Source organism: Lactuca serriola, chromosome 2 (genome assembly GCF_051521515.1).
Source record: "Lactuca serriola cultivar US96UC23 chromosome 2, Lser_US96UC23_V15, whole genome shotgun sequence".
Taxonomy (NCBI): Eukaryota; Viridiplantae; Streptophyta; class Magnoliopsida; order Asterales; family Asteraceae; genus Lactuca; species Lactuca serriola.
This window is the reverse complement of record NC_136409.1, coordinates 202,893,992-202,914,137: the sequence shown is the minus strand read 5'-3', so window position 1 is coordinate 202,914,137 and position 20,146 is coordinate 202,893,992. Positions and strand designations below refer to the sequence as shown.

At 38.1% G+C, this 20,146-nt stretch overlaps 1 protein-coding gene across 1 annotated transcript; it reads left to right on the top strand.

Moving 5' to 3' along the window:
• The first annotated feature begins 12,917 nt into the window (after positions 1-12,917).
• On the top strand, positions 12,918-13,419 carry LOC145089970 (uncharacterized protein At2g29880-like). The gene is made up of 2 exons (XM_079028341.1): positions 12,918-13,178; positions 13,267-13,419. Exons 1-2 carry the CDS (start codon positions 12,918-12,920, stop codon positions 13,417-13,419), a joined length of 414 nt encoding a protein of 137 aa, XP_078884467.1.
• Positions 13,420-20,146: the final 6,727 nt, after the last annotated feature.

The window sequence follows — 20,146 nt, the reverse complement described above, 5'->3', positions numbered from 1 at the left end:
GCAGGTTGGTTCTTTTTATCTTGACAAGATATATGTTCTTGTGGTATTGTGATTGATACCTACAAATACTCGTATGAATGTGCACATATATGTATTAGATACGCATACTTTTGTGTTTGATTGTTTGTCATGTGTGCAACAAATGTGTTTCATTGAGATTTAAAACCCAAAAACATTCTTGCTAATTCTAACTGTAAACTGAAGATCCCAAGGCCAAGCGGCACATTGCCTGAATTTGGGTCTGTTTTCAAACGCGAGCCATCTGAGGTTGAATATCGGGCCCCACTTCCTGTGAAGCCGAATAATCATCTTAGGATTCCTGGTCAAACTAGGTCAATGCAATTACACACACCTCTAGAAATCACCCGGAATGGACTGGTGGAGGAAGGTGGCGCTAAAGCTGAACTTCAAGTAACATGTACTAGTGGTTTGGTTTGATCATTATTTTATTTAAACAAGGTTTAGGAAGTCTTTAATAGTTGATGATGTATTATTGTTTAATGGACTTGACCCATGCTCAGGAGTCATGCCTTGCAAGTGAAATAATAATATAATGTTGTTTTTTTTTTGTTATAATAATGAAACTAATCATATTTTACTTACTATTATGAAAGTTGGGCTACTAACCAATCGGTATATAAGGGCATGATTGTAATCTTCTATATTTTGTAAATTTATGTGTCTGATATATAATAATACTTTGTTTCTTTTTTCTTCCCAATAACAGTTGAGGCAAAAAGCACTTGCGGATTTATTACAGATGCAATCAGTTCATGTAAGTTAAAATTCTAAATTTACTGTAGAGTTATTAGATAATTATTATTATCTATTTAGTTAGGAATTGTTTCCTGATGCTTCTCTTCCCCCTGTTGTGATGGATTGGAAAAAAAATTGTTACCTGTTGTAGATGGTCTTCTTATGGTTTATTTATTTATGATATAATGGGGATGATTATGATAGGAGCGGGGTCTTCTTGGACATCTGGAGTGAAACGAAGCAGCATAGTTAAAAGGTGGCCTTTGGAATATTGGAAAGGAGAAAGACTCTTATATGCTCGAGTCCATAACAATAAGTGCACATTGCACTTTGTTTTTAACATGTCTTATTTCTTATCACTTGACATAAAACATTGAAGTATATATATATATATATATATATATATATATATATATATATATATATATATTAGTAATTATGGAATGAGGTAGCTATTTTATGTGAAAAAAAAATGTGGATGGGTTGGTTGCAGACCTGCCTTACTACTTGTTGGCTTTTGTACATGTAACCAACAAGCAATCATGGATTGGGGTTTCGTGAATAGAAGTTGGGAAAAATGGGCATGTAAAAATGTTGGTTTTGATGGTATGCAATCACATTCCACTTCTAATTTCTTGCTTTTCACAATGATTTTATATATATATATATATATATATATATATATATATATATATATATATATATATATTATAGTTTACAAACTATAGAATGTGTTCAGTAGTGAATCTCATAAGGACAAAATGGTAAATCTGCAGGTGGTTCAATCAATGTCATTTAGTAATATTTGGAATTATAGCCTCTCTAAGTTTGACTAAAACCTTCTGATTTTGTTTACTTTTTAACTTTGTTTTTGGTTTCATTTAGTAATAAAGTATCAAATATCAACAATTATGTGGTATTAATCCTTCTGAGGGGGTGCTTGTTGGGCTGCTTCTTTCAATGTCATTAACAACAGTGGTAAGTAAAATCTTACTATTATGAAAATCTTTTGCTTAAACCTACCTTATTGACCTGTAGCTGATTAAACATTAATTTAATTATGTAGGTTTTGAAGTTTTTGATAGAAAAGAATAGTGTTAAGGCTCTTCATAGAAAAGTATGTTGGTATTTTAAGAAATTTGGCTAATAATTTAGTTAATTATATAAAAAACTGTTGAAATGTTACATTTGTCTACTATTGGAATGATTATTTGTATGACATTAACTTTTGTGCAATGTATTGTATTTTTTGTATTATGAGACATGAAATGCAAACTTAATTTGAAAATCAGTAAATCTATAAATAATTTTTTCTAAAAAAATTTAAAATTACGATACGCAAAAATGTGTGTCGTCTTCATTTATGACATTGCCTTTCTTGACAGGGGCTTTCTTAATACGCATTGTGTGTCATTAACATGCGCATCGTAAGGTTACGACACACGGATGCGTGTCGTCTTCCTTTATGACAGCGCCTTCCTTGATACGCATAGCGTGTTGTAAACGTGCGTCGTAATTGCGCGTCGTAAATGAGCGTCGTAAATGCGCGTCGTCTATAGACGGCGCGCAAAAGCGCGTCGTCTCTCTTTATGACAGGGCCTTCCTTGACGCGCATTTGCGCGTTGTATGAGCCTTTTACGACGCAGAATAAGCATCGTAAAAGGCTGTTTTTCTAGTAGTGCGCCAAGAAAACAAACTCATACACTTCGCCCGTAGTCTCTTCCAAAATGAACCTCCTCGCCACATCGATGACATGCAACAGATATGCGCCTCCCTCCAACTGATTTGGAACTCTGGCCGACGGACTTGAACCTCTTTGCTGCAGGCTGGGACTGATCTGGAGCCTGACACTGATCCTTCACCTGGGTCTCTATCTTAATTTCTCGCCTCCTAATGGCATCCTGAAGCTCAGTGAGAGAACCATAGTGCTGGATAGATATAAACTGTCGAATATTCGTCTTGATCATGCTCAAATACCAAGTCATCTGAGCCTGCTCTAAAGCAACGAACTCAGGACTGAACAAATCCCTCTCGGTGAACATCTTGGTGATCTCTGCCACCGTCTCGATCGTCTATCTCAAATCCAGGTATTCCTGGGTCAGTCTCTCCCTCTCTACCAGGGGAACATACCTTGCACGAAACATGTCCCAGAACTATTCCCTCGTCATCGTAGCCCTCTTCTCAGGAGTATAAGAACTAGTCACCGGTCTCCACCAATCGCTTTCCCCCAACCTGAGAAGGTTCCGGGCGCACTTGCTGTAGCGATCGTCTTCTGAGGTATTAATTAATTTAATTTCTTGAATGTTAGTGGGCTTTAATTGGTAATTGTCACCTTCGATTGGAGTGGACCTTCATGATTTTTGGGCTGAGATGTAAGCTGCCCATAAGCTGTACGCGGGGCGTAACCCGTCGTACGCGGGACGTAGTGTCTTTAGTTTGCGCGGGTTGTGAGAGGCGTAAGCGCAACGTACCTAGAGGTACGCCCAGCGTACGCGACCAGGTGGCAAAACCCTAATTTTAGGGTTTGAGACGTATTTAAACCCCATTATAGCCTCCTCACTTATCCTTCACCCCCAGAAAACCCTAGTTCATCCCTTTTCCTTGTTGTGTGTGTTTGATCTTTTGGGCTCATTTTTGTGAAGAAAAGTTGGGAAGAAGAAGAAGAGAAGTGGAAGAAGGAGAACTTGAGTACCTTGAGCTCAAAGATCTAGGATCATTCCTTCATTTGGCATTCAAAAGAGGTATAAAGCTTCTAACTTTCCTCTTGTAAGCTTAGATCTAGGAGTTTTTGGAAGTTAGACCTTTTAGGTCCAAAGGAAGGACCTTTATCATGCAACTTCGTTTTTGGAGCTTGGGATTGCTATCCTTGAAGATCAAGTGTCCCCATAGCAATAAAAGTTTCCATGTTTGAGGCTTTCATGAAGCCATGCATGAGATCTAGCCACCTTCTTGGTTATAAATGGTTGTTTTTAGAAGTTTGAGCTTAAGGGAGTCTTGTAAGCCATCAAATAAGCAAATTTATGGTTTAAGACGTCGGATAAGACCTGGATCTAATATTTTAGCTTCTGACTCGGATTATTAAGCACTTAATGAGACTTTGGCTTAACAGGGCTTTACGCTGGGTGTATAAGGAGGTACGCGTTGCGTACCAGCCAACAGCCAGTACACTCAGCATACCTTGTTGTACGCCCTACGTGCGCTGCCAGTTTGGGCTTCGAGCGTTTGGGCCTAGGTATGGGCTGAGTTTTGGACTTAGGGTCTTTGGGCCTTAGTGGCCTTCAGAATTCAGTTATTATGGGCCAAAGATTAGTATTGGGCTTGAGTAAGGCCTAATAAAGGGCTTTGGGCCCAATGGAGCAAATTGGACCATTAGTGGGGCCATGGATGGACTTAGAAGGAATTAAGGGTTTTGGGCCATGTTGTGACCCATGCCATAACAGGGGTAAAATGGTCATTTTACCCATAGGAGAATCCCTATTCTGATTTACTATTTTATTTCCCATGATAGCTGGGAAGCAGCCGGAGCAGCAGTCAGGGATTTCTCATTCAGGAATTCAGCAGTCAGCATCACGAGGTGAGTTTCCTTCCAGCAGGAACGAGTCTAAGGCCACAATGCCGGCCCGTTTAACTAGTAGTAGATTCCGGACTTCGGTCCGATGTAGTATTTAGAATATTTGATGCCTTCGTGGCTGAGACAGGATTTATGTGTTCTGTGTTCCGGGCTACGGCCCGATGCAGTGTGTATTTTATGTGTTCATGCTAGTTGATATATTTATGCTATGATATGTCATGCTCAGTTAGTTTCCGGACTTCGGTCCGATGCAGGGGACAAGGTCCCAGTCAGTTCCGGATTTCGGTACGATGCAGTTAGTTCCGAACTTCGGTCCGATGCAGGGGACAAGGTCCCAGTCAGTTCCGGACTTCGGTCCGATGCAGTTTTTAGACTTCGGTCCGATGCAGAGGGCAAGGCCCTGGTTAGTTCCGGACTTCGGTTCGATGCAGTTTCCGAACTTCGGTCCGATGCAGTGGGCAAGGCCCAGTATGTGTTTATATGTTATTGTATAGTATGTGGTAGTTTGGGGGAGATCACTAAGCTTCGTTCTTATAGTTTTAGTTTTGGTTTTAGGTACTTCCGCAAGTAAAGGGAAGAGCTCGAGATGATGACATCGCACACACCACAGCTTCAGTTTGTCCTGGGAGTTGATTTAGCTTTTCATTGATATGTTTTGATTCAGTCTTGATACAGTTTTCTTGTGATACGTGTTATGGTTTTGAGATATTGACGTATGGGTTTTATTTTATGGTATTGAAATAATGATTTTAGTAATTATTAAACAAAAATTTTTGGGTCGTATTTTGGGTTGTTACAAGTTGGTATCAGAGCCTTGGTTTGAGGGATTTAGATACACTTTCGGGTGTGTCTGAACTCAAACTAAGGAAATGGTAAAAGATTTTCAAAGGAAAAACATTTTCGAAAAAGCAACTTTTTGAAAAGAACTTAGAAAGAAAAAGAGTTTTGATAAAGAGTAAAAGGTGTGGTGCGTACGATCAGCCGAGCTCAAGTAAGTACTCCTAAATTACCCATACAAGTTATATTATTAGTTCCAGTTTCAGTTGTATATCAGTTCAGTTTCAGTTTCAGTAGAACAACATGCTTGTATAGGACTAAGGATCTAGGAGGATGCCTTATGTGCCTGCTATATGTGTTTCAGCCTTATAAGAATCGCATGCTAGTATTGAGTAGACAGTAGTAGGATAGCATGTTTAGGTTATGCCTGATAGTATGATCTTAGCATTGTATGCTAGTACAATTTCTCGTTATGAGAATAGGTTTGCTTGGGTAGTTTCCTGTGTCTGAATGCTGCTTGCTTTGTGCCTTGTAGGACTCTGGGTGATGGGAGTTAGCCGTTAGGTGAATACGTCACGTCATATGTGATCAGGGTTGAATAATCTCAGAGTGATGGATTTGGCCCTATAGCGCAGCTCTTGTTTGAGTCTAACCGTTGTAGGGACGGGTCTTTTACTCGAAGGATTATCTGAGCCTCGTCACATGTGATGGTATTTAGGTGATGACTAATTAGCATTACGAGGAGGCCTTCAGCAGCTGAGGACTGGATTGGGTGGAGTCATAGAATTCCTTAGGGTAAGCCTAGGATGAGAGTAATAGTAAAAGTGACTTGGTGGAGTCGAGGCGGTACTTGAGGAATGTACGGATAGATGTGGAAGGTAGTATGGGCCCGTACTACTGAAAGCAGAGGATCTGTACTTGAACCAAGGAAAGCTGAGATGAGACCAAGAAACTTGCGGTAGTAGCGATCCATCAAAATATATCAGTGTTTCTGACGTTTGTCGTGATGTGTTTTCAGAATGGTGGTTTTGCACCCTAGACCAGCAGTCGGCAGTTTAGGCGCCGGAGAGGGATCATGATCAGGCCTGGAGGCCGGGCAGTTGGACGAGCAGACTAGGGAGTTTCTCTCTTCAGAGATTACTCGCATCATACTTGAGCAGACTCCTGTGATCTTTAGTTCGATCAAGGAGGGTATACTAGAGTTGATGGAGGAGAGACTAGGCACATTTCGTGATAAGGTGGCGTCCATGATGGGGTCACGCACACTTACGTTTAGGGAGTTCCGGGCATGTGGAGCTCCGGATTATCACGGGGCGTGGGACCCCATAGCGAGTACTAGATGGTTGGCGGATGTGGCCAACGCTTTCCACACGAGCAGATGTCCCGAGGGGGACAAGGTCAGACTGGCGTCCTGTCTTCTGAAGGACAGGGCACATGATTGGTGGGAGGAGGTCGGACATGTCATTGGAGATGACGCAACTTTGGATGTTATGACCTGGGCTGACTTTACTACTAGGTTCAGGGCTGAGTTTGCACCGGTTATTGAGGTGCAGCAGTTGGGCAGAGAGTTCCAGGACCTCACCCAGACGACAGAGACAATGGCGGAGATCACCGCCAAGTTCAGGGAGAGGGCACTTCTCGTTCCTCAGTACGCAGCTGATGAGGAAATGAAGAAGGCTCGGTATCATGAGATGCTGCGGAGTGATATCCACCAGTTTGTGAGCCGGTCCAGCTATAAAACGTTGGATGACATGATTTCTAGGGCGAGAGAGAGAGAGAGAGAGAGAGATTGACCTTGAGATGGAGAGAAAGAGGAAGCTGGAGGCGGCTCCTGGTACAGGGAGTTCGGGCAAAAAGCCCAAGCGTTCAGATTACAGAGCTAGGAGTCAGCAGAGCCACGGTCGGTGTGGCAAGTGTGGGAGATTGCACGATGGGGCGTGCAAGGCAGGGAGTGCCGGCTACTACAAGTGCGGCCGAAATGGGCATATGAGCAGAGATTGTACAGCCACTACTACCGCCATTGCGGCATCAGATCTGATTTGCTTTTAGTGCAATCAGAGGGGGCATAAAAAGTCCCAGTGTCCGAGTTTAGCTGTTGCGGGGAAGGTGTCTGCACCTGCTCCTGCTACTTTGAGGATTACAGATGGCCGTCAGGGCCGAGTTGAGACGCCGGTGGTGAAGAGTAGGGCTTTTTGATGGGTTTAATCCATAAGAACATCCTATGTGCTCATACAAACCCTAATGCTTGGATCTAAGTTTCTCTATTGTACATGCAATTCATCCAAGACTTTAAATCCTAGATCTAGCATACAGTTAATCATATTAACTTATGAATGGAGTTTAGATCTTACCTTGATTGTTATGTAGCAATAACAATCTCAAATCCTCCTTGTAACGACTTTAGAAAGCTTAGAGTCACAAATGTCACTCCTCTAATGGTTCACAAACACCAAGAGCAAGAGGATGAAGAATAAGGAGAGAGGAGGCTGCCCAAAACGTGTGAAAACCCTAAGGAACAAGTTCACCACGTTTTTGAGTCTCAAGGGTTCTTTAAATAGTGAGGCTATTAGGGTTATCTAACAAGGAAACCCTAATTTGGATGCTTAAGCCCTAAGCAACCCATGGACTCCCTCCTTAGAGGCCTAGGACGATTTCTAATGGATTTCCACATAGAATTCGTCCACCCCTCTAATATGGAGTCCATTAGCCCAATATTCAACTATCACACAATTGACAGTTCTAGTCCCTTAAGTTTAATTAATGTCTTGTAGCCACAAATTTAATTCTTATTAATTCTTGACTAATATTAATTAAACAATATGATTTCTCCTTTAATATATTATTCTCATAATATATTAATAAATCATAATTAATCCTCTCTCTCCATAATTCATCCTATCAAGTTGCTTTGGTGAAGGCAACCCAAAAGGACCATGCACCATCGGGTCAAGTACATACCAAAATAGTTATGGACTTAGACACTAATCCAAGAGTCTCCCACTTGGATAAGTCTAATAACTATTCTACGTATGACTTCAGATCCTGATCTGCAATCGCAACTTTCAAAAGCCGCTGTCAACTCTAATCTTATCAGATACGCGTGTCCTTTAGATAAGGGATCATATATTCCTCCATTCTAGATATCGTATAGATATAAGACATGAATTTTAATCATTCTCTCTATACTATTTCCCGACTTCCGATTTATGACGACAGAAAACAGACTACAATTGATCACATCAAATTTGTCCCGGCTTGGCCAAGCGCTTAGGTGTCATCACTAAATCATCGAGGGGCCCAAAGATATCGCTTTTATCCTACTTTGGATAAAAGGAACGGATAAAATTTGACTCAATGCTCGCTTGCACTCACTTACCGAATTACACACAACAATATGTTTTATAACACCAAGTTACTGGTGTGTTTACATATTATCAATGTGCAACCGACTCGCAAGATACAACTCACACATCTCGGTTTCAAGAATATAAGATGTTATCGTCTCACCAATCACTCGTGATAAAATCCATGAAGTGATCCAAGTGAGCGTGGGTTTAATCCAATGCTCAAATCATATTCATAAGCACTCATGAACGTTGCAGCAAACAATTGCTTATCTCTAATACACTTTAGACAATTCACACACCAATTCACGACAGTCTTCATTCATATCTACTTCCAACATATGAACGACTGTGGCGCGTTCGAATAATTTAACTGTTCTGAACCAATTAAATTATTCAGGAAGTCAAAACATGCAAAGTGAAACACAAGAATAATACTAATCCCATATGGCCTTAAACCTTTGAGTATAAATAAAACACCTTTTATTTATCACCATATTGATTACTCATTATTTGTTGTTTCGGGTAATCAACTTCTTACTTGAATTATTACTACACTTGTCCCATACTCTTAGCATGCACACAATGTTTACCTATGGTTCTTACTTTGTGAAATAGATCAAATGAACACATTTCCAATCATACTCATTTCACAACTCCCAATCCTTTTCATAAGTATAAGAATATCAAATTCTTGCCGCTTATAGAATATGCTAAATTCTAACATTTTATGCAATGATCCTTTCGTAATGTCATAGCACAAAAGTCACAATGACTATTGCCAATGAAATTACAAAGTCCTCTATTAGAGATTGTTATAGTACAATTCCATAGACGTGATGTCTCTCACCTAAGTACATTCCTTTGAACATCCTTTTGCATAAAATTTCTAATCTAGGCATAGACTCTCAATATCCAACTCCCAATATGGAAACATTTCCATATTTTCCATATGACAACTTATTCTTAATTGAATCTTATCTATTCATAATAATGTCGATATGGTCCATCCAATATCATACTTCCAACTACTCACAAGCGACCAATCCTCAGCGAGCTTTGGATTGTCCTTTGATAGTTGTTTAATTATCTTATTCAAAACCAATTCTTGTCCTTTTTCCCTCTTAATGCGCTAGACATTTGGAAAATTTTAGAATGGTCAAATATTATAGCATTTGCAATCAATCCTATACCCGAAGCGTATGGGACACGATGCATAATGTCTTACATAAAGATATGATACTTTATCAATCTTTTGCCATAATATTTTATGTGTCACATTCTCAAATTCGAACTATGAAGAGGGATGCCATGATCATAATCGAAATTTGAGAACGTACTATGTATCCTTGACTAAATTTATTAACATTCCACAACCTAAGCCTTTAGATTTTAAATGAAGCATAATATTCTCTCCCTTAATTATAGCAAAACAACTATTCAACCATTACGACTTTGCAAAGTGTATCTTGTTTTATATAATTAATATTGCTAACTTGCAATACTTGCCATAATAATCATACAAGCACAACATTTATGCTCCCACTATCACGATGATTATTATCATATAAGCATAACACTTATGCTCCCACTAGCTTTGACATGTATTCAGAAAACAGCTTAACTTCCAGAAAAACAATACTTATTGAATTTCTTAAGTTCATATTTCTAATACCTAATGCTTTGATAATCCTTTATCTAAGCTTACACACCTTTGCCTTAGATAGCTCATATATGTGTCTAAACAATTAAGACTAGTTGTCAAATCTCACAATTCGAATCATGAAAGGGATACCGTAACCATAATCGAATTCGAGAATCCAATTTTCACAATCACTATCTTCTTAAAATCTCTCTTAGTGAAAGCATTTCCTCACAGTCATTTTCATGAAGGAGGGAATCTTATGACACTTAGGGCGCGTTTGTTTTGTGGGATTCCTAAGGAAAGTGAAGGAAATGGAAACTAGAATCCCGTAGTTATCGTGTTTGGCTTACCAATTGAATGGAATCGGATTTCCATAATCATATTTTAATTCTGCAGTTGATTGATTTCTAATTCTTTCCCAACATATCAAGAATCTATATTCAATTTTATATCCTCCTATTATCTATACGCTTGTGAAATCAAAAAAAAAAAAAAAAAAAAAACAACCGATTGTCATTATCTTTTCCCCGATTATCGTATCTCAATATATCTACATATCTCGATCGGTTCTACAATACAATTCAATTGCCGATCGTTTTTGCTGTTTTTGCTGTGCGCCTCTGATACCTTTGTTGCCTGAGGTTAGTTGTTCTTCCTATTCTTTGTTTCATCCTTTTCATTGTCAAGCAAATGCCGAATTGATCATCTACCGTTCTTCAAATAACATTTATATATATTTTATTCAATTTGTGATTGTTTGTTAAACGCATGTTGGCCGCTTTTTTTTAATCGTTGGATATTTGTTGTGCCGGCAGTATCGCATCAATGAGAATGCTTTAATTATCATTGTTGACATCCTACTACAATTCAACTATGTGTTCTTTTATGTGATGTAACTGCAATTAAGCCTTCAAGTAAAGTAATTGTTAATTTTGTGGTTGAAATTTACTGTTGGTAACATGTACTAGTTGTAGGTAGAAGTATGCACACCAAGTGTTTGTGTTTTTGCTTGTGTGGTGTTTTTTTTTTACCTGCATGATTTTTTGTTTTCAATCCTTTTGCCATTATGTTTGTTTTCTTGGAAAAGATGAGACAAAAATCAAACAAATTTCTACTAAAACTCAAATTTGTTGACGATTAAAATCCACAACAATGTCAACTATTATGTCTTTAAATTGTAAAATTTTCCTTTTCGGGGAGATGAGCAGGAAATGGCACGGCTTAGTCTAACTAGAAGCAAACATAGAAAAAAGATAAGTCAAATAGTCGTTACATTTTGGAATGAAGTTATGACTAGTATTACATGGTTTTTTATCACGGTGTGCAAGCTACTACAAATATACAGAGGAGGTAAACCACGTATAAAAAACATATCGTCAGATGTGGATCGACAATCAATAATGCACAAATACGCTTACAAAAGTGACACTACGTGCATATCAAATCTCAGGATGACCCGAAGATGTTTCACAAAGTTGTGTGACATGCTTCATACACTAGGTGGGTTAAGAACAAGTAGACATATGGATATTGATGAACAAGTGGCCATATTTCTTCACATTATTGCACATAATGTGAAGAATCGGGTCATGATAGGTCGTTTCCAGCGTTCTGGAGAAACAATTAGCAAAATTGTTTCGCGAGTTTGCAATGCAGTGATAAGGTTGCATCCACATTTGCTTAAGAAACCGGAACCTGTTACAGAAAACTCTACAGATCAAAGATGGAAGTGGTTCAAGGTATATATTAGACTAATAAAAAATTTCGAGTACTACATAAATTGCTTGATATGACATATGACCATTTCTTTTCTTATATTATGTAGAACTGCCTAGGAGCTTTAGATGGAACACACATAAAGTGCTTAGTGCCACTTAAAGATAAGCCTAAGTACAGGACAAGAAAAAATGATATTGCCACAAATGTCCTAGGGGTGTGTTCACAAGATATGCAATTTATCTATGTTTTACCGGGATGGGAGGGCTCAGCTGCGGATGGTAGAGTGCTTCGAGATGCCTTACTTAGGCCACATGGATTGAAGGTCCCAAGGCCGTGTACGTATAATAATTGCTATTTTAGATACGTATTAGTTATTAATTATGCTAACTATACTACATATATAGGTTATTATCTGGTAGATGCTGATTATACAAATGGTGAAGGTTTCTTAGCCCCATATAGAGGTCAAAGATATCATTTGAATGACTGGCGTGCAGGACACCAACCAACTACACCTAAAGAATTATTCAACATGAGGCATTCATCTGCAAGAAATGTTATAGAAAGATGCTTTGGTATTTTAAAGGCAAGATGGGGAATTTTAAGGGACAACTCATATTATCCTATTGATCTAAAAAATAAGATCATAATGGCATGTTGTCTTCTTCATAATTATATAAGGCAGGAAATGACAACTGATCCGTTTGAGAACCACTTTGAACTAGACGAGGGAATCGGAGATGTCGGTGGTGGAGATTATGATAATATCACTTCTGTTGGTGTATCAACCGAGTGGACCACATTTAGAAACGATTTAGCACAAAATATGTTTGATTCTTGGAATACTACACATTGATCATTTCTATTTTTGTTATGTTTATCATTTACTATGAATTTGTGCTACATTTTTTATTTTCAATAATGAGCTTTAATTTACTTTTACTGGTTATATTTGTTATATATATGGTTGTGTATTTTTTTATAGCATGCATTGTTTCATCTAGTTATTATGTTTATGAAAATAGTAGGTGTGATGGAAAAAATCAGAAACTATCGCAACTGGACAATTACTGGAGATGCCAAGCTCGTGGAAGCATTGGTAAATATGGTGAACATGGGAGGATATAAAGCCGATAATGGTTTTAAATCTGGATATTTACTACATCTAGAAAACGCATTAAAGGAAAAAATTCCTAACTCTGGCATATTGGGTAAACCCCACATTGAGTCAAGGATCAAAACCATGAAAAAAGATTGGCAAGTTGTTTATGATATGGTAAATGGTACGAACACAAGTGGTTTTGGTTATGATAGCTCCACTCATTCTGTAACAGCTGAATCAGCAGTTTGGGATTCTTACATACAGGTACAATATTATAACTTTTATGTATTTTTTTACTTCTCAATTATTTATATTAAATTTTTATGTACTAACATTTTATGATACAAAATAGGTTCATAAAGAGGCAGGAAAATGGAGAAATAAGATATTTCCTCATTACGAGGATTTATGTGTCATTTTTGGAAAAGATAGAGCTCAAGTGAATAAAGCCAAGGATTTTTCCCAAATGGAAGAAGATGCAAATAATGAAGAGCAATCAGAATAAGTAGAAGATGTTTTTGAAGAACAAACCACAGAAAATGAAGAATCTCCAAACACATGCTCAAAGAAGAGGAAAAGAGTTGATGCAGTTATTAAGGGAATAACTATTGCAGCTAACACCCTTGGAGAAAAACTTGAAAAAGCAGCAAATAGCATGAACCAAGCAATACTAGGAGAAACAGAAGTACAAAAAAAAGCTTCAATGGTGATTCCAGAAATTTCAAAAATGCAGTCTTTAAGTGCCTTTGATAGGTTCAAAGCAAGTAGGAAAATAATGCGTGACCCTGAAACCGTGTTAAGTTTTTGGAATTTGGAAGGAGAAGATCGGGAGAACTTTGTGAGGTTTATGTTGGAAGAATGATATGATTATGAACTAGGTATTTAGACATTATTTTATATAGTGTGTGGTTACTTTTTTTTTTTTTAATTTGAGATTGAGAATAATGAATGACATTTGTTGCTTTATATTTATATATTTAATGGTTTTATTTCAATTTTTTTTAATTATATAAAAATTCGTCATGTTTATTAAAAAATATGATAAGCAAGAAAAAAACATTAAAGGGTATTTTTGTCATAATACGTAATTTGTTTTCCAATTCCGTTGAGAAATCAACAAACCAAACAGAAAACAGATTCCATTCCATGTCAACCAAACACATTTAAGTTTCTAGTACATTCAGATTCAAATTCCTCCAGATTCTAATTCCTTTGACAGATTCCATTCCTTTCAAATTCCTCCAGATTTTAATGGTGTATGTGTTTCTATCCATGTGAATTTGTCAAAACCAAGGTTTACGACAAATTCAAACTCATATGGACCGAACCTTCTCAATCTTGATTTCTTGCCTTATGGTAACACGAATGCCTACCATGTCTTCCAAGTAGTTAAGCAGCTCACCCTTTCCTATCAATGTACTTTTCATTGATCAAGGTCCTTGCCTTTTATGCATTAAAATGAGAATTCATAGAACTCACATGCATAATTAACTCAATTGGAACCGCACAGAAACAAGATAGTGTCAACACGATAGGTTGTAAACCTCAACTCGTGTGCTAGTGATGATCGATAAGGTTTATTCTTGATTTGTTCTTGAAACCTTTCAAGACTAATAAGACTCCCACTGACTCCTTGACATATAAGATTCTTTTATCAATAACATTTCTTGACAAACAAATATTCAAGAGTTAGTGTAGCTTTTAACAAAACACTTCATAAAATTCGGTCCTAGTTGGTCTTTGTCTTGTCCAAGATATCACAACTTTCCACATTTGATGAATGTTATAAACCTTCTTAAGACTTGTCACTCAATGTCACAATATTAACTCTAAGACTTGTTTTGGAACGAAGTATGATTGACTTCTTGATTTAACCATTTCTTCAACTCTTGATTCCTCTTCTCAGACATACAATTGTACTAAGACTCACTTAGAAGATCAATTGAAATATGGTTCTTAATCATTAAGACTTATCATAAAACATAATAAAAGGTACTCTCCCTTATTCTTAGAATAGAGAAACTTTTATCTTTCTGTCTACTTGATTCTTCTTATTCGTTCTGCTATTGATTTAAACCTTTTCAATCAATTCAGAATTACACTTAATTTTATAAGTATAATCATATTTACTAAACCTTTAGTAAATCATGACGAATATCTTTGTTACTCTTGTGGTGGACTTGATCAACACACAACTTTGTGTATTCGATCTCCTAGTGCTTCACTTGACACTTTGTCAACGAATCATTCTAATTTCCAAATATGAAATTTCTCATTCATCGTGCAACCAAGTTGCATGATTCCAAGTTTCTGTCCAATTGAAACTTGGGCGATGAGAAACTCTCCCTATTTGGTAAATTCTCGACATTTCCACAAATAACATAATTAAGAAACAAATCCATTATTGCTCATAATAGAAACATTCAAACATCAATTTTTCATATACGCCATTGCAAGGATAAATAAATAATATAAAATCAAAATTTGTTTTATTGCGGAAAAATTTGTCCTTACAATGCAGTTCATTGAAAAACCATGCTAATACATATTTCTTAGCATTCTTATTCTAACTCTAAGTAGTAGCTCAAGAATCTAATCTTCAAGTAATGCGATCGAAATCCATTTCTTCACGGTTAGATTCTGCTCACTTCTTCCCTTAAGCTTCCTCTCTTTTCTTCGATCCTACAAAACATCAATTGTAATCTTATCACATTATGTATTAAGAATCTAGAATAGGAACTTAAAAGAGTTAGTTGATGGATTTTACCTAAAGTAGAGCCATACATTTTGACTCTCCCATCTCTTAGATCTCTTAGGTAAATAGGGCAGCTTCGTCTCTAATGCCCCTTCTCTTGGCAATAAAAGCAAATTGACTCTTTTGGAACAACACATGGAACTACTTCAGACTTTGCCTTTCTCTTATGATCAAACTCTTTGATCATGTCATGCCTTTCGTTGTCATTGCTTATATCCATAGAGGTCTGGAAGGCAGATTCACCAATCAACTTTGCTTTTCCTTTACGCCAAACCATTGCTGATTCAGCAGCAATAAGCATATATGTGAGATCTATAAGGGTCACGTCGCGGTTCATTATATAGTACTCTCTTACGAACTCACTATACGAGTTAGGAAGTGACTGAAGAACCCAGTCAACAGCCAGCTCCTCACTGACAATGGATCCCAACATTCTTAACCTATCAATGTGTGACTTCATCTCTAGGACGTGTTCACACACCGACTTTCCTTCTGTATGTTTACTTGCCAAAAGGGCTTGAGTGAGCTTGAACTTTTCAAGCCTTTGAACTTGTGGGTTAGGGAGAATAATTGGAGGAGGTGGAGGAAGTAAAGCATGATCTCTTTTTCCTCGATCGAATCGTGGAATATCAACTTCATGTGGAAAGCTTGTTCCACGGGATTTGGGAAAACTATAGTTGTCGTACTTTGACATCTACAAAACGGCAGAAAACAAATTCAAGTTAGTTGATTGATTGAGTCATTAATAAATCACCCAAATGAGATATTAAGGCTAGGACCCAACACAATACGCTACAACCTAGAAAAGGGATGCCGTAATCTAGTTGCAGAATATTTGAAGGTAAGTGAATGACGATTCACTAATTTTCCACCATGAAAAACGAAAAACAGATTAAGTTTTAAATGCTTTGAAAACTCCTAGATCCTTTGAGATTCATTGAACTTTTCAATGGCATGTTTAAATCTTGATATGCCCCTCTAGTTTGTGATTAGGATGTCGAGGATCACAAAGCGGGTGTGAATAACCATGCAAATCTACATGGTGCCCCCACATGTTACAGTCACCTATTCGATGTGCCGGTTAACCACACATGCTCCACCGAACTATGAAAAACATTGATTCACCCTTTGATACCTTTGCTTAGAACCATTTAGTGTGCCGGTTAACCACACATGCTCCACTAACGTCTTCGCAAGGGTACAAAGTGTAATTTCATGGAATTGCATCAATTCACTTTTGCCTAAAGTAACTAAGATTGAGAATTTTTAAAATATTTAGTTACTTTTGTACTTCATTGTTACTTATAATGGAAGGTTTCTGTCCTATCCTACCCGTTCGGATAGCGACCCTCCACTAGTCAAGAGTACGGTGGGTAAGAGTGGATACCCATTCAATCGTCATTTTATAGGCAATTTCCTTAAACACCCCTTATAGACCAGCTTCGTGAATGAGGCCTACTAACGGTAAGACTGACTTTTACTCATACATATATATAATGTTAGACTTTTAATGTTATATATAGTATAGGGTGTATTTTACACTTTTAAAATACTAGTTGGTCAAATTTAACAATTATACTTTTAATTCAATTAAATTGTAAACCAAAACTTTATGGATTTATTAAACCTCCTTTAATTATACACCTTAATTAATTAATAAAACCATAAGGGTGTGATTTGAACTTTTCAAAACAATATTAGGGTATTAGAATTTAACATTCCTAAATTAAACTTTTAATCAACTTTTAAATTCCAAAACTTGAGGGCAAGTTTGAAACTTTTTCAAAACACAAAGGATCAAATAGAAAATAATTTAAAATAAACATTTAATTTAATGATTATCTAAATTTGACCTAAAAATCAATTTCTTACAAGATAAGTTAGCCAATTAATACAAATAATCAAACTTTAATCATATAAGGAAGTTATTATCTAATCAATTGGTAATTATCTTTTGTTTAACCAAGGATATACTCAAAAATATGTTTAAAATCGAATTTTAATGACCCAAAACAGATAAGGCAAGTATCCATGAGTAAAACAGCAAGAAATCCCGAAACTGCATCCTTCTGACGCTCGAACTCGTCGAGTTCCTCTATGGACTCGCCGAGTCCACATTGGAATTCGCCGAGTTCATCAGACAGGGGACTAAAAAATCGATTTTTGAAGCTTGAACAAATAACCAAGGCATCAATACAATAGAAACCAATCTAGGCTCTGATACCACTGATGGGTTTTAGCCATAAGAACATCCTATGTGCTCATACAAACCCTAATGCTTGGATCTAGGTTTCTCTATTGTACATGCAATTCATCTAAGACTTTAAACCCTAGATCTAGCATACAATTAATCATATTAACTTATGAATGGAGTTTAGATCTTACCTTGATTGTTATGTAGCAATAACAATCTCAAATCCTCCTTGCAATGACTTTAGAAAGCTTAGAGTAAAAAATGTCACTCCCTTAATGGTTCACAAACACCAAGAGCAAGAGGATGAAGAATAAGGAGAGAGGAGGTTGACCAAAATGTGTGAAAACCCTAAGGAACAAGTTCACCACGTTTTTGAGTCTCAAGGGTTCTTTAAATAGTGAGGCTATTAGGGTTATCTAACAAGGAAACCCTAATTTGGATGCTTAAGCCCTAAGCAACCCACAGACTCCCTCCTTAGAGGCCTAGGACGATTTCTAATGGGTTTCCCCATAGAATTCGTCCACTCCTCTAATATGGAGTCCATTAGCCCAATATTCAACTATCACACAATTGACAGTTCTAGTCCCTTAAGTTTAATTAATGTCTTTTAGCCACAAATTTAATACTTATTAATTCTTGGCTAATATTAATTAAACAATATGATTTCTCCTTTAATATATTATTCTCATAATATATTAATAAATCATAATTAATCCTCTCTCTCCATAATTCATCCTATCAAGTTGCTTTGGTGAAGGCAACCCAAAAGGACCATGCACCATCGGGTCAAGTACATACCAAAATAGTTATGGACTTAGACATTAATCCAACACTTTTTAGCTGACAGTAGAGGAGGCGCGAGCAACTCCTAACGTGGTGACGGGGTCGTTCTCAGTGAACGGCATTTCCGCCATAGTGTTGTTTGATTCGGGGACTACCCGATCATTCGTTTCTCTTGCGCTTAGCAAGAGGTTTAGCAAAGCTCCAGGAGAGCTAGATTGTCCACTTGAGGTTGAGATAGCAGCTGACAGGACCATTAGGGTGGCGAGGGTACACATAGTATGTTCCCTTCAGTTGTTCGATGAGCAGTTTCCGGTAGACTTAGTCCCTATTCCCCTGCGAAGGAATAAGGTCATAATAGGCATGGATTGGCTGAGCCCCAACAGGGCGGTGATAGATTGCAAGCTACAGTTAGTGATGGTTCGAACTCCTAGTGGGGGAGAGTTAGTGATTCAGGGAGAGAAGCCACAATGCGGACCAGTTCTGTGTTCAGCAGCGAGAGTGAGGCGCTATTTCCAGCAGGGTTGCGCCGGTAATATTGCCTATGTTTTAGATGCCCGGGAGAAGGGAAAGACTACGGTTGAAGATGTTCCGGTAGTGTGAGACTACCCGGATGTATTTCTAGAGGATTTGCCTTGAATACCTCCCAAGAGACAGGTCGAGTTCAGGATTGACCTGATCCCTGGTGCGGCTCCAATAGCCGAGGCGTAGTATCGGTTGGCTCCCCCAGAGATGCAGGAGTTGTCTATGCAGCTGCAAGAGCTGCTGGACAAGGGTTTTCTCAGGCCGAGTAGTTCGCCCTGGGGAGCACCGATTTTGTTCGTAAAGAAGAAGGACGGGTCGCACCGTATGTGTATAGACTACCGGGAGTTAAATAAGGTGACGGTGAAGAATCGTTACCCACTCCCGATGATAGATGACTTGTTTTATCAACTTCATGGAGCATCTTGGTTCTCCAAGATTGATTTGCGCTCCGGGTATCATCAGATGCGGGTTAGGGATGAGGATGTGTAGAAGACTGCTTTTAGGACCCGTTATGGCCATTATGAGTTCGTGGTGATGCCGTTTGGGCTCACCAACACTCTAGCCGTGTTCATGGACCTCATGAACCGCGTATGCAGGCCGATGTTGGATTGGTCTGTGATAGTATCCATAGATGACATCTTGGTTTATTCCAAGACTCAGGAGCAGCATGGGGAGCACCTGAGGGAGGTGCTAGAGATTTTGAGGAGGGAGAGACTTTTCGTGAAGTTCTCCAAGTGCAAGTTCTGGTTGCGCGAGGTGCAGTTCCTTGGACACCTCGTCAACCAGAAGGGTATTTTGGTAGATCCGGCCAAGATAGAGGTTGTGATGCAGTGGGAAGTCCCGAGATCTCCATCTGAGATTAGGAGCTTCCTAGGTTTAGCAGGGTACTACAGGAGATTCATCCAGGATTTCTCTAAGATAGTTGTACCGCTCACCCGACTGACTAAGAAGTCGGTGGTGTTTCGCTGGGGGACTGAG

Excerpts from the sequence above, each read along its gene's own strand:
- LOC145089970 (XM_079028341.1), top strand. The coding sequence starts at position 12,918 with ATGGTGAACATGGGAGGATATAAAGCCGATAATGGTTTTAAATCTGGA. Across the intron at positions 13,179-13,266 it reads TTTGGGATTCTTACATACAG|GTTCATAAAGAGGCAGGAAA; the intron begins GTACAATATTAT and ends GATACAAAATAG.